General features: G+C 42.5%; 1 protein-coding gene across 10 annotated transcripts in view; it reads right to left on the bottom strand.

Annotated features, from left to right (window-relative positions):
• DAAM1 (dishevelled associated activator of morphogenesis 1) overlaps positions 1-16,172 on the bottom strand; it is a 162,536-nt gene that overhangs the window by 89,468 nt on the left and 56,896 nt on the right. For all 10 annotated transcript variants that reach the window (XM_057731772.1, XM_057731776.1, XM_057731770.1 and 7 more), the window contains one exon: positions 8,377-8,595. In XM_057731772.1, the coding sequence (XP_057587755.1) occupies positions 8,377-8,559 (183 nt within the window). In that variant the 5' untranslated portion in view covers positions 8,560-8,595. The remainder of the gene's footprint in view (positions 1-8,376; positions 8,596-16,172) is intronic.

Genomic DNA, 16,172 nt, shown 5'->3' with positions numbered 1-16,172 from the left:
AATTCTGGGAATTGAAAGTAGAGGAGGGGGGATTCCAATCATAGTGGATAAAAAAAGAGTCGAGGATAGCTTAGAACTGAAACACACGATCCATGTATTGGGATCCACAGGCCATGTGACATATGCTTTGTGAGAGCAAATGGTGTTTAAATGATTTCCAGTGCATCAATATATATTCTCAAGTGCAGTTTTTTGTACTAACTACCAGATTGTTCTAGCCATTACTGAAACACATTTTCAAAATTACACTTTAAAGCTTACCTAAACCACACTACTTATGGAGATCAAATTATCTTCCCAGTCTTTAAAACCTATATTGGTTTGTATGGGGACATGTAAAGAGTTGGCAAGTGGTGCAGTTTGCTGACTTTGTGTAACTCACACATGGTAGCCTGAGGATTACGTTAAATAATCAGATTTTAAATTGTAGCCAAAAGCTACATACTGCAGAGCGTCTCTTTAGGACCCATAGTAATGAAAATCATCTAGGCCAAGGGGACTCATAACCATTTTCTCAAAAACATTATTAGTTCAGAGATGGTTCTACAGTATTTGTATAAAAAAAAATAAAGTTTTCATATTTCTTTCCTCCATCTCTTCCTGTGCCCCTACCCCATTTCAGTCCCTAATCTAAATTAAGAAGCACCCAGAAATAAATGGATTGATAACAGACTATCTAATATGAAGTAAAGAATGTAAATTTAACAACTTGGAGAAAACAACATTTGGAACGGTCTTGATGAGATAAAATATAAATTTAGGACCAGGAGTAAAATGGTTTTGTGGTTTTATTTTAAGCTTTCCTGGATTTGTTTTTGTGAATCCGAAGACAAGAAGAAAACTTTGAAAACCATCTTGACCATCTTACTGTCTCTAAGCAGCCAGGACCTCAACCAGTAAAAAGAGGTGTACACGTATATTGTCCATTGGAACGAAGATCTACTGCCAATCCTACTTGATTCCTGGATGTATTACAAAGTTCTATTCAAAAGTAAAATTGATATGAGCAAGCAAAACCACCTATATCAACATCCCCTGTATCACAAACTATCAGCTGTTCTCAGGGCCTAAGTTATTTGTTTATAAAGTTCTGGGTTTAGGATCATTTTTGGGTCCTCTTTAAACTGACTGTATATTGGCAGTAGTTCATACCCACCCCATAGGAATTTTAGCACTGAACACATTTAAGCCCATATCTACATTCCCACTTTCCTTTGTGAGGCACTGCATGTTTTCATACTGTTTCAAACATCTTTCTACGAACCTATCTAGTTGATTTATTCAAAAATGCCACAGTGTCAAGGGAATATCTACTTAATATTTTTTTTCTTCTCTGTCAACTAACCATGTCTTTTAGATAAACAGAATTTTCTCTTTTGACTTTTATAGGTTTGTCAATTGAAAAGAATTTTTAACTTCATGGAAATTGAACTATTTTGATATCAATTCCTTCATTAGACTACGATTTTTGGCTTCCAGACAACTGAACACTGAGACTATTCTAGATGTATCTTTGAAGTCTTTATACAGTCTGATTTCCTCTGCTTAATTACCAAGCAATCCTTTACACTCCAATTAAGAAACAATAGATTAAAACTATGACTTCTTATAAGCAGTTTTTTGGTTCTTCCATTGGGTTAAAATTAAACATTCTTCCTATCCAATTTTTTCATCTTTCTTGGAGACAAGAAACGGAATAGCTCCTGCAAGAAACTTTCTATTCTTAGTTGTGGTCTTCATATAAAGGGCAAATTTTAAAAATAAACAGATAAAAAGTATTGAAACTTTTAAGTGATTCTGGTGATAATGGAAGAATTTTATTATTAAAGAGGGCTTATAATAGGCCTAGTAATAAAAGAAATTATGTTGACAGCCTGAGAAGATGGGTACCAATTGACATGACTAGTAAAAGAATAAAATCTGTACACTGGTAAATCATAAAACTAACTTGGATTCCTGTAGCTCCTTTCATACCAAAGTGACTTCAGAACATAATGAAAAATGAGGAGATTACAGATGTAGGTTCCCAAGGGAATTCACCTGGCACAGCTTACCTTGTCTGTGAATTCATCTAACTCTGATATATCAACTAAATCCTCTTACTCCTACTATCTTCATTTCTCAAAGTCTATTCTGGTTACTAATGCTGAGTGTCCTCAGGACTTAATAATAATAAAACTGACCCATACGTAGTAAGTGATTATGAACATACAAATCTTCTCATTACCCACCATCACTATCTTCCCCACTGAGCTGTTCACTTTTGTTGACAATTCTCAATTGTATAAAAGGTGATCATGAATGAGTTTCTCAATAAGTTTCTTTAAAATATTTTATGTTTCCTGGAAGGCACAGCACTGTATAACAAATTATCCCAGAACATTAGATCCATTGGCCAAATAAATGGAAGACTAAACATGTTCAGGTGTCTATGTATTTGGATAGAAAATTGGAAGGGGACTCTTCGTAAATTCTCTTCCTTTCCATTTCAAAATTGAAGTAGCCAGAGGAGGTAAGCATTGAAACAAGGCATCTCACCTCAACAACTGGACTCAAAGGAAAACATACTCAAAATCTACCCAAGGAGACATGACACTTTTTGCTAAAGCTTACTGACACCTCACAGAGACTGCAGTGAGCAAGGGTTATTTTTGTAAATATAACCAGATAGTGAAATATTTTGACGTACTTTGGTATATTTAGTTCATTGAGAAAAGCTGTAAGAAAGCAGAGGTACTGTCCTTTGGCTCAAATAAGAATCTGAGCTATATAATTAAATTAACACAACCATCCTCATCCCCTTTTCCTGGCTCTCAGAATCCCAGTCTGCCCAGGCTCCTATTTCACGCTCCATCTACACTGAACTTTCAGTTCCTTGAGCCTTCCCCATTTTTTCTCTCACCTCCCAGCCCTATACATGCTGTTTTCACTGTCTGTAACATGCTTTTCTCTCCTCTTTGCCTGAATAATTCCTTCCTGTTTTTCATGTCTTACATTAAATATCACTTCCTCCAGGAAGGTTTCCAAGATCCTTCCACACTAGATACCTGTGAGGCTTGGGGGTAGATGTCAGTAAGTAGCATCTTCCTTCTCCAACAAGAATGGAATTAAATGACAGCTAGGTTAAGAAATCAAGCAAATGGAGATCAAAATACCTCCCTCTTCACTCCTGAAAGCTGGGTTGGAGAATCCAACTTTCATTGTAGACAAGTGGGCTTGTTGAGATTTCAGTGCTGAATTAGACACTTCGTCACCAGTCATGGAGTTAGCTGAACAACAGCAGAACTCCCCAAGGGGGTTCAATTCTATGAAATTTATAGCACCAAGGGTCACAGAATGTATGCTTTCTGAAAGCAGGCTGAGTTGCAGAGAATTACAGAGAGGGAGAGAGCCTAAGCTATGTATATTCCAAAGAGGGGATGGAAGAGAAGCCGAGAACGTTAGCCACTTCCTGGCAAGAGAGCTAAGGGTGATGGAAATGAAACCTGTGAGTCAGCTCTCACCTTGTGAACAAAGGGGAATAAAGGTTCTTCCCCAAGAAACTGCACTGTTAGAGCTGCCCCTCTCATAGCCCTCAGTCACAGCGGATAAGAGTGCATGTTCTGTTGCCTGTTTTCCCTGCTAGACCTTCAACCCCACAAAGTCATTAAGGACCAGTCGTCTCAGGCCCAGCACAGAGCAGGCACTTAACACACACACACATACATCAAAAGAATTACTCTGTCAATTAATAACACATTCTTCTGTTTATCCCAAAGGAAATCTTCCACTGCCAACATTAAGATGGAAAAAGTTACTTGAACAAGGACAGTGCACAGAGCTATCATCCCCTAGTAGTCTTCAAATATGTCGGTGGGGATAACCTAAGACCTAAAAACCCTGCGGAAAAGACATGACTTTAGCTGAAGCTTATTTTCTGGGAAAAGTGCTGAGTCTCAGATTGCTTACGTTCTTGATTTGTGGCTGAGGCAGAGGACAAAGCAGAAGTGGAGAGGGGAGGCGGGGGAGGCAATGCAGAAAAAGGATTGATGCTCAAAAACCATAAAATATATGGTTACATATATTACACTAATTCTCAACATTTTATTTTTAAATATCCCAAATCATTTAGAAATTGTTGGCAGGAAGACTTTATTTCTATTTGGCAATTCACACACACACAAACACAAATTCCCAAGCTACACGCCCTCAGTTCTCCAGGAGGTACAGAACCACTGTAAAAGCAGCTGGTCAATCGGTAGGGAGTGGAAAATAGCAAGAGCTGGCAAAGGTGTGGAAAAACTGGAACTCTCACATACTGCTGGTGTAAATATAAAATGGTGCAGTGCAGCCACTTTGGAAAACAGCCTGGAAGTTCCTCAAAAGTTATACACAGTGTTACATATGACCCAGAAATCCCACTCGCAGGTATATATCCAGGAGAACTGAAACTATACTTCCACACACAAAAAACTTGTATATGAACGTTTAGAGCAGCAATACTCATAATTGCTAAAGACTGTCAACAACCCACTGTCCATCAACGAGTGGATAAACAAAATGTGGTATGTCCATACAATGGAATATTATTCAACAATAACAAGAAATGAAGTACTGATACATGCTACAACTTGGAAAAGCCTTGAAAAGATTACGTTAAGTGAAACGAGGCAGTCGCAAAGGACCACATATTATATGATTCCATTATATGAAATGACCAGAATAGGCAAATTTACAGAAAGTAGATTAGTGGCTGCCTGGGGATGGTAGGGTTGAAAAGAAGTGGCAAGTGGTGACTCACGGGTAAGGGAGTTGTTTTGGGGGGCGATGAAAATGTACTAAAATGTACTGTAGTGATGTGGGCACTACTCTGTGAATATACCAAAAGTCAGTGAGTTGTTCACCTTACATAGGTGAATTATATGCTATGTGAATTGTACCCCCACAAAGCTGTTACTAAAAAAAAAAAGCGGGGGGGGGGGGGAACAAATCTGATTCTGGGACCTCCAGAAACCACTACATCCTGAAATTGGAATGCTCCAGACTGCCTCACCTATGGCACGGAGACAGAGTGTGAGGCACTGCTCAGGGCCCACGTTCTTTAAAGATTCACATGGCCAACCTCCCATCTAGGCTTGCTTTATTTATGAGATGATAAGGTTGCAGTAAGCAATTCTGAAAGTGACCTATTTGATATCACTTTTAAATACATCAAATGAGTGACTCATCGGAAGAGACAAAGGAAACTTGCTTACAACAACTGGCCCTGATGAGATGCTTTCCATCAGATAGAGGCAGAATGGCCTGCGAGTTAGGACCCAAGCTGGTGCACTCACAGAGGGCAGATCAGCTTTGGAGAAAAGGAAAAACCTGGGATATTTGCCTGGGGTGTTGTGCCCAGAAAATAGAATTATCTCCCATCCTTCTCGCTGCTCTAGGATATGGGGTATAAAGTACCCATGATTAGGTGCCAGCCTTTTAAAAGAAGTTGTCTTTAATCTTCGCACTAACCCTATCAGAGAGATGGCATTATCCCCATTTTATAGGCGAGGAAATAAACTCAAATTCCAATAGAAACCATCTCAAAGGCAGTTATCCTAGACTGTGGCGTGCTCTGACTCCAGGGGCCACACGTGCTCCGCCTCCCCACAGGGCTTCCCTCTCCTGTGCATGGGCACAGGCACGACTGCTCCTGCAACTGCTCGAGAGAACCCAGTTATCCTAGACTGTGGCGTGCTCTGACTCCAGGGACCATGCGTGCTCCGCCTCCCCACAGGGCTTCCCTCTCCTGTGCATGGGCACAGGCACGACTGCTCCTGCAACTGCTCGAGAGAATCCAGGGCAGAGGCTTCCAGTGGCTTTGAGCCCACCTCCCTTGTCCCAGGACACCCCTGGCAGTTGGATGGGGATTTGTGGTACAAGTCCCTGAAGTCCAGAGTAGACAAAAATCCATCCATCGCTCACCAGGACAGATACAAACCTCAAGATAATTTGTTTTCCAATGGTTTTGGCTTAAAGTTCTGGATTGGCATCGGCTTCTTAACAACTAACAGCTGTGGGCAATTTTCACACAGAATAAAGACATCGATAAGGCAGAGAGTGGAATTTTCTCCCTCATGAATACAGAACAATGAGCTGTCTTCAAGATGTACATGGAGCTGCCACCACACAGGCTTTGGCGTGGGTCTCATTTTGGGAGGCTGACAGGATACAACTGAAAGGACGATGGAGGTGGACGCTTTGAGGGTGCTGGCTCTGCCCATCAGCTCCACCACCACTGAGGAGGCCTTCATCTATCAGCAACATCTGTCTCCTTAGGTGGACTTTTCGTTTTAAAATACTTTAACTGGCAATAACGCCAAGCCCCTCAAGGCATCATTCCTGCCTTTCTTGATAGCCATCATGACACATGAGTCACTGCCCTTCCCTGGGACAGGACTGTGTCCTCCACCCATGCCAATGACCTCGGGCTCAGCCACGTGACTTCTGCTGCCAGTCCTTTCAGAAGGATGATACGCCCTGACCCTGTGAACTCAGGAGTGGTCATGTGATTTGTGTTGGCCAAAGAAATGTGGGCTGAAGTGAAACCTGTCCTTTCCAAGCATAAGCTTAGAGGCTGCTAGCAGTTCATTGGGCTTCTCTTTCCTACTCCACCAGGCCTAGGTCCTGAGTCGCAGACGGCACAGAGCAGAACCACAGCTGACTCACAGGTGGACATGCGGCCTCAGCAAGAGAGACGCCTCTGCTGTTGTAACCACTGAGGTTTTGCTGTCATAGGAAAAACTAGCTGCAGATGACCAAGACAACAATGATCCCCTCCACTTCTCTCCTCACTTTTAATCCCTCCTCACAACTCTCACCTCCTCCAGAAAGTCTTCCCTGACCACCCTCCTCATCATTGTGTCCTACACCTCACAACACATCTACACAGAGGTCTGTGTGCTTCCTCCTTCAGTAAGCTTACACCTCTCATACTACTGAGACTGTTAGCGCTTTGGGATCAGGTTCTCGTTTTCCATGTTGAACCTCCTCACTAACATCTAGAACCGAGTTCTGCATGTGGTGGAAATGGGAGAGGGTAGAAATTCCTGAAACGCTGAAAATATTCAATGTAATCAAGTGTAAACATGCTGCCAGGAGTCCTCTCTTCTTTTCCCCACCAATTTTCGTTGGTAATCAGACCATCAATCCACTCAGGAGGCCAGAACTCAAACATCAGCTTCACAGTACTCTCTCTTCTTGACTTATCTCATAAGAGAAGCTTATAGATGAATCCTGGTCCACCAAAGCTGGAGTGATGCCATCAGTTCAGCTATGCCCTGGAGGGCAGAGACACAGCCTACGCTACTTTCTTGACCTAAGACTCATGTAAAATGATAGCAGTCTCTAGCATCTGTTGAACAATATAAATGGTCTGATTAGAACTAAGTCCATTACAAAATGCCAGTGGTGATCAAGCGAGGACAGAGTCCTCATGTAACATCTATTCAGCACCTAAGAAGGGGCAGGCTTTGGGCCATTCCCTCTCTGCATTGTTCTCATTTAAACATTACATCAAACCTAGGAGAAAGTGGGTTTTTTCCTTCTACTTTCCAGAATATAGGCTCAGAAAAGTAATATGCTTTTCCCATACTGAGACAGATAATGAAGTCAGAGCAGTAATTTGAAGCAAGGCCTTCCTAATGCCCGTGCCAGGGCTCCTGACCATGCCACAGTACCCTCTGAAATGCAGAACGGAAAGAAACACTACGTCGCAGATGCTTGAGAAACTAAGTTGAAATGAGCACCTACATCTCTTGATGAAGGGGTCCGACACTAGATACATCTTTCACTTCAGTACAGTGGATTCTAAAATATGATAGCATCTAGAAAAGGCTTCCCACAACAGTTATTATTGCAGTCCTATCATTAGGCTAAATAATTATCCTCTACTTCAGTAATGATGTCTCTCATCCAAGGATCAAGGACAGGAGGGACAGTATGACTAATTTTTTAAAAGACACTAATACTACACACGAGGAGTGGCAGGAAGTCACTGGGGGAAGCCCAGGAGGTGCGAAGCAGAGGAAGGAAATATTTGCGCACACAAGCATCTCAGGTTGGGATGGGGAGGAATTAGAAACGGCAACTTAGGATGCAGTAGTGCCACATATTTGAAAACCTAAAGGTCTAAATCCCTCCACTTAAAGCACCAGCAAAGCCCTCTGATATGGCGATGCTACCCTTTTCTTTCTCCTTTTCCACAGGCTCAGTGCTGACAGTGGGGGTGCAGATCTAAGGGACAGATGGGGGCCATTTCAGCAAAGAAAGGCAGGCCCGTGTCTAACCAAACCGTCCACATCCTCTCCCCTCCCTCCCGGCTGCTAACCACCCCTGGGATGGAAGTCTGAGACTCACCACGAGTTCACTGAACATGACGTCCAGCTCCTCCACAGGCGGCATGGGTAATGCTGGCTCCATGGTCTGAAGCGCAAAGTTGCTATCATTTCGCAGCCGATACGTGATTTCTGGGTGATCATTATTTCGGAAACAGCAGAAGATGAATGAAATCCCTCGTCCGCCTCTCTTCCTCGGGGCCATAGCTGAATTCTGTTCTATTTCTTGACCGATTAAACTCTGCCAAAAGAGGACATGACACGTTAAGAATACAAAAATGGATAATGTATATATATTTTTCAAGTCAGACCAATTCAAGAAAGAGCCCCATGTGCTGGAAGTAACATCAGTGGAGCTGACAGCTGGAGGCAACGTCCACAGGGCATAGAGGACAAGCCCAAGAGGGTCTGCAGTCCAGCTGGGCAGAGAGCACATGTCTGTCTAGTCACTTGTTGAATGTTTCCTATGACCCACTGCTGAGCAAACAGTACCACTCCAGGTACCCCACCCCACGGCACATGCTCCAATAGCACTGGGCTCCTGGCCATTCTCTGCACGTCATGTGCTCTTTCTTGCTAACCCATATTGTTCTTGTTACTTCCCTGTAAGAATGACCTTCTCTGGGACTTCTCTGGTGGCACAGTGGTTAAGAATCCACCTGCCAATGCAGGGGACATGGGTACGATCCCTGGTCTGGGAAGATCCCACATGCCGTGGAGCAACTAAGCCCATGTGAAACAACTGCTGAGCCTGTGTGCCACGACTACGGAAGCCCGCGTGCCTAGAGCCGGTGCTCGACAATGAGAGAGGCCGCCGCAATGAGAAGCCCATGCACTGCAACAAAGAGTGGCCCCTGCTCGCTGCAGCTAGAGGAAGCCCGAGCACAGCAACAAAGACCCGGGCAGCCACTAAATAAATAAATAAATAACTTAAAAAAAAAAAAAAAAAAAAAAAAAAGAATGACCTTCTCTTCCTTGCCACCTAGAAGATCTCTTACTTATCCTATAGGGTTCGATGGCAATTTCTCCTTTACCATCACCACCCCCCCGCCCCACCCAGTAGAATTAATCATATATTTGCTAAGGCATATCTATCCATTCCAGCTCATGTCACAGTCTAAGTTCCTTAGGAACGTGTCATCCTGTTAGCCTGGGATAACTCAAAGCAGGGGGAAGGGGCTGTGCATCAAGCGACTTGGTGGCCTTAGTGCCCCGCACAGCACCAGGAAGACAGACACTCAGCTGATGTTTATTGTGTTGAATACATTCATAACAAAGGAGGAGTGACTCAACATGAGCTAGAAGGGTCCGATATTTCTAAACAGAAAAGATCAAAAGATTTCACTGATAGAGAGATGGTTAGATAAATTACAGTATATTCACATAATGGAATATTACACACTCACTAAAAAGCATGAGGCATCTGTGCATGTAGATGTGGAAAAAATGTTCAAGATGCTATATGATATGTATACTATATACTACAGGATTACAAGTTTTAAAGCATTTATGAATATACATAAGGAAGTGTTATCAGCAGTAACCTCCAAAATAAAAAGAGGGGATCGGAAAACTACTCCTTTTCACTTTATACCCTTTTGAATTTGAATTTTTACCCTAAAAATACATTTTTACTGACTGCAAAGTTCTTTTTTAAGTTACAACTATATGTATTGTCTTAGAAAAATTTCTAAGTTATAATGTCAAGTGAAAAAAGCAACTCAAAGAATAATGTGTATAACGTGCCATAGTATCTTTGAAAAACAATCTTATACAAAACCCTAAATAATTTACATGAAGCTGCAAAGCAAAAGGCCTGGGATGATACACAGCAACTTCCTAACTCTGAGAGAGGAAGGGGACGGTGAAAAGGCAAGAAAGGAAACATACTTTTTTATGATATATATTTTTACGATGACCACATCTTCCTGTATAGCTTCCACTGATTTTCAATTTTTAAAAAGAGATGGGATTGAAAGGAAAAAGAAAGGTGGAATAGGAGTTGGCCCTTGGTGAGCTAGAAGGGCAGAGGTGGAGAGCCACATCTGTGCCGGGAAGACGGCAGGAACAGGGTGTGTGAATTCCAGGGAGGTGCCACAGGCGTCAGAGTAGAGAGAAGGGCTGGTGTGGAGAAGCTGCAACCCAGAGGGGGGAGTCTGGGTATATCCCAGCAGCAACTGGGAGTCTCACTTAAAAGTCTCCCCTCCACTTTTCTCTTCAAAAAAATAAAATAAAAAATAAGAAAAGATTAGAAAAAGCAGATGTGGTTAGGTCTTGATTATTCTCATTCTTTAGTGCTATGGGCAGGTGACTTTGATGGAGAAGCTACAGTGACCGCTGAGCATCACAGAGAGTGCTCTACAGATGATCAGAAAATGTTCGAAAACGTATTAATGCCCCCGTCCTGACAAGCACAGCACGTGCGAGATGCAGGGCTAACTAACACTTCCTGAGATGGAAAAGAAAACCTGAGGGGGAGGCAGAGGCCCGCAACTATCCTCAAACTGATTTCTATGGGCTGCTCCATAGAAACAGGATCAGAGCGGGGTCACCCCCCAGGCTGGGTTTAAAATCAATGGGTAGAAGCTATAAGGAGACATAAGGAAGAATTTTCTAATCCTGTGATTGGGATAGGATGCAGGTGAGGAGTCCCTGGTTCCACTGTCTTCAGACTAGCGTTACCTGTTAGAAATGCCTAAGGTGTAAGGTACCCCAACTCTTAAATGGGAGACAGAAGAGAGATTAGAGATTTTCAGCTAAGTGCTGAGTTGAGCTTCTCACTCCAGCTTCAATTCCAGCAGCTCCACTTTTATCCTTTTTGGATATGATATATGAGGTATCAATCTTTTTTATAAAAACATCCTGTGGCTACTCACTGCAATTATAAGAACATGCAAAGGCCACGCAACAGCCTCCAAGGGGCGTCACAATCTGGCTCCTGCCTGCCTCCCCACCTCACCATGTAGCACTCTCTGTATGCGTCACTGCACTTCAACTACACTGGCCATGCTGGGTCCTGCCTCAGGGCCTTTGCATCAGCCATGTCCTTGACTGGCATGTTCTGTCCACATCTGTGCGTGGCTGGTTCTTCTCATCATTAAGGCCTCAGCATGAATTTCACTTTCTCAGGAAACCATCCCCAACCACTGTATCTGCTGCAGTCCTGTTCCATGCTCCAGTCACTCTCTATCCCTTTACCCCGTTTGAAGTTCTTCAGGACAAATACCTTCAGGGCAAATAATCCTATATGATTATTTCATGAGGGCAGGGGCCTTGCACATATTGCTCGTGGCTGGGCCCCCAGCACATGATAGTACATGGGACACATGTGCATTGGATATTCATGTATTTAACAGTAGACTTTTACATAAAGTCTCATTTAAACAAAGTACTTCAAAAAAAATTTTAGACTATGGGACATGGGGATGAAAGTCAAGGGGTCCTTAAGTTTTATCTGTAAGATTTGAATTTTTAAAGAACAATGTATCCATCCATTCTTTATGCAATTAAAAATAAAAGTGTACACACAGAAGAGAGACCAGAAGCAAGTGTGTCAACATTTAACAATGGTTAATTCTGCATAGTGAGGAAATGCAGGCCTTCTTTGAACTTTGTTCTTAAGTCTTAAAAAGTAAAACCCAACTTATGGACTTATGGGATCACTTCCAAATCAGAGAATCCAATTTCAAAATCTGTCACCAGTTTCTTGATTGTGTAATTTATGATACAAACTCAGGTAAAAAATCTCATAAATAACTATGATCTGCAAACACTTCTAGAGAAAAGCTCTCCACTCACTTTAAGCGGCTGTGGCTTCCAAAAGCCAGCAACTGGAAGCCTCTGAGCTGGGAAGGGAGAAAAGAGGTTAACAGCAAGGTATCTATCATGGAGCCCTAGGTGATGATCTAACTCACTCTGGAATAAAGACTTAGCCAAGGTACCCAATATCCCATTCTGTGGAAGCAGACAACTCCTGGCCTAGGGAGAACTTGTGCAAGGTCATATGAGACACATGCAGTGCCTGGGATTCCTCTGGTAAATGTGTATTAATATGTACCATATACCAGGTATGACAGTAGGCACCTAAGGATACAGAAAGCAGTGGGTCACTAGGAGCTTCTAATCTGGTGGGGGAGAGTAGTGCACCAAATAAGTATAACAAAAGCAACATGCCACATCATACAGTAAGTGCTATGTAATTAAGCAGGAACTATGTAGGGGAGAATCTGGTCCCTGATGCTTGTGTGGAAGTTTGACAGATATTAGAAAGCAAGTCACTTAGGCAGAGGGAACAGTGCAAACAAAGGCATGAGTTAGGAAGGGGCATGGAATACATGGGGAGTGAGGGGTGGTATGTACGGGTGATGCTGTGTAACATCTTCCTGCAGCTGAGCCCTAGAGGGTCTCATCTCCTTACTCAAAACCTACCATTGGCTCCCCAACACCATTCTAAATTGGAGTTCAGTGTGCCATCAAATCCAATCCCAGCTCGCTGTTTCCATCTTTTCTATTTCCTTAAAAGTAACCTACGCGTTAGCCAATAGACCGTTTTCCATGCCCCATAAATATCTTGCACTTCTGTCATCTTGCATCCAGATGGTCCATTCATTTCTTCTGCCCTTATCTTTGTCAACAGTGTCCCACCCCGACAGTACCAATCCCGAGAGTACTCAGTGCAGGAAGCCTCATCTGCTGGTGGTACATGAAATTTGGTTCAATATTTCTGAAGGGCAATTTATTCATTTATTTATTTATTTTTAAATTAACATTTATTTTATTGGCTGTGTTGGGTCTTTTTTTGCTGTGTGAGGGCTTTCTTTTTAGTTGTGGTGAGTGGGGGCTACTCTTCGTTGTGGTGCACAGGCTTCTCATTGCTGTGGCTTCTCTTGTTGCGGAGCATGGGCTCTAGGCGCATGGGCTTCCGTAGTTGCAGCACATGGGCTCAGTAGTTGTGGCTCACGGGCTCTAAAGCGCAGGCTCAATAGCTGTGGCGCACGGACTTAGTTGCTCCACCGCATGTGGGATCATCCTGGAGCAGGGATCGAACCCGTGTCCCCTGCACTGGCAGGCGAATTCTCAACCACTGCGCCACCTAGGAAGCCCTGAAGGGCAATTTATTAAGGCCCTAAAATAGCCACAATTTTGACCTAGAATTTCTACTTCTGGAAATATATCCCACGGATATATTCAGAGATACTATCAAAGGTGTTTTTACAAAAATTTTCAAAGCATGATCTATATGAGCAAATAAACAAGGGCATAAAATAGGTGCTAGTAATAGAGAACTATATGAAAAGGGTAAATAAATTATGGTACAACTAGATGATAGAACATTATGCCGCCCTTTGAAAAAGAATACTTAATACAAGGATATACTATACAGCACAGGGAATATAGCCAATAATTTATAAAAACTATAAATGGAATATAAGCCATAAAAATTATCAATCACTATGTTACACATCTGAAACTAATATAACATCGTAAATCGACTATAACTTAAAAAAATTAAAAAGAATATTTAATGACATGCAAATATTTATGATATATGAAATTTAAAAAAAGTACGCAATGTCCCATTTATGTATGAAAAAAATGTATATATTGGGTTGGCCAAAAAGTTTGTTTGGGCTTTTGGCAGCATCTTATGGTAAAACCCGAACGAACTTTTTGGCCAACCCAATATATGGGCAGAAAAGAAGGACGAAAAAATACACCAAAATATGAGCAGCAGTTAGCTCACGTCAGCTGTACGGATTACTTTAAAAAACCCCAAAACTCTTGTACTTTCCAAGATGTTCTCACAATGAAGACACACCACTTTCACAATTAATGAAACGACAAGATTTTTAAAAAACACTTTATATGATTATTTGTTTATGTAACAGAGGAGGGGGAAATGTGTATGCAAAAATGTTCCTAACAAAAACTTCTAAGTTATGGTGATCTACACACCAGCTTCTCAAACTATCTGTGCTGAAGGACAGTTTTCCCACCAATCTGTTACAAACATATTTTTGTAAAATATGGTACAAATGTCTCAGTAATGTCACATTGCTATAAGGCTTTCTCTAAGTGTGTAGTCCTTGCACTTCGTTAACCAGCACAGGTAGGCAGCAATGGCGCTGATGTACACCAGGAGACAGGAGGTAAGACATCTCATTAAACTGTAACTGTTCAAGTTTGTCTCCTGTGTGTATCCTCAGGGCAGGAATCACATCCCACTCAAGTGTCCTACAGACCCCACCACTCCCAGTCTGTAAACTGAAGAGAGACTGTTTAGAGGCTACTGACATGGTCTGACTGTGTGCTCACCTGTGGCAGGGGGTGGGGGAGGCAGTGTTCAGGCTGCTCGGAGATGAAGTCAAGAGAACAAAGCAGGAGAAGGCAAGTTCACGGAGGGCCACAGATCCATGCTTAGCCTTAGAGTTCACTGGCAGGCAGTCTTGCTAACCTACCCACCCATCTGAAAGTGATCTGGGCCCTGTGAGCATTTTGAGACCCCTACCATGCACAGCCAACAGGTACGGTCATCTGTGGTCTGGGTTTTTCTTCCCCCATTGAGGAGTCAACTTCACAGGGAAAAGTGCCCACAGCATGTGTTGTGCCACGCCTCACACACATAGGAGGGCAACCAATGTATTTGAGAAATGAATAAAGAGAGTAATTACTTTACTTTTGCATTTTACAAGTTGTTTCACTTAAACACAAGTTATACTACCTTCTGGCAGTACTGGAGAGAGGCACAGGGGAAACATTAAGATCTAAGAAAAATCACTCCAAAGTTCAAGTCTTAAAAATATGCCAACAGTTCTATAAACGCAGGAATACTAAGGGGTCTTGGCTAATTTCTAAGATGGGTAATAAGATATAAAGCCTATTACATTTAAGGACCTAATTGAAATCATTTTTATAAGGACAAATATTGCCTTTGATAGGTAATTTGCGTTTAAAAGCCTCAGTAAGTCCTGAAGACCAAGTTTTTAGTCTGGCCCCTCTGTGGAACCCCAAATACAAGGGCCTCCACTAAACCCCTCTTTAAACTGTAGATGATGGCAAAACTGAGATTTCCAACAAACAGCCATTTTTAACGCACTTATCTGGAGCTCCACTGTTGAGAGCCTAGCTTCCTAGACATAGATCAAAACAGGAAGCAAAAGTAATCATCCCACTTCACCCCTCAGTGGCAGAAGGACTTCTGGCCCGCTCTCTCTCTTTTTTTTTTTTTATATATTTATTTATTTATTTGTTTATTTTTTATTTTATTGGCTGTGTTGGGTCTTTTTTTGCTGTGTGAGGGCTTTCTTTTTAGTTGTGGTGAGTGGGGGCTACTCTTTGTTGTGGTGTGCGGGCTCCTCATTGCCGTGGCTTCTCTTGTTGCGGAGCACAGGCTCTAGGCACGTGGGCTTCAGTAGTTGCAGCACATAGGCTCAACAGCTGTGGCTCACGGGCTCTAAAGCACAGGCTCAATAGTTGTGGTGCATGGGCTTAGTTGTTCCGTGGCATGTGGGATATTCCTGGAGTAGGGATCGAACCCGTGTCCCCTGCATCGGCAGGCAGATTCTCAACCACTGCGCCACCTAGGAAGTCCCTGGCCAGCTCTCTTAACTGCTCTAGCACTGCACTAATGAGTGATCCCAGTGACTGCCTGTGCACAAGATTCTAGAAGCACATTCACACCCATCACTTCTTTCCATTATCCCCATTTGACAAGATGAGACTTAACAGGAGACTTGGGAGAGAGCAGGGTGATTAGGAAGAGTAATTTGAGAGAGTCTTGATTTGCTGGAGAAGGTGAAGAGATGCTTATTCGGAACA

This window comes from Hippopotamus amphibius, chromosome 4, assembly GCF_030028045.1.
Source record: "Hippopotamus amphibius kiboko isolate mHipAmp2 chromosome 4, mHipAmp2.hap2, whole genome shotgun sequence".
Taxonomy (NCBI): domain Eukaryota; kingdom Metazoa; phylum Chordata; class Mammalia; order Artiodactyla; family Hippopotamidae; genus Hippopotamus; species Hippopotamus amphibius.
The sequence above is the reverse complement of the archived record's forward strand: the minus strand, read 5'-3'. Positions and strand labels throughout refer to the sequence as shown.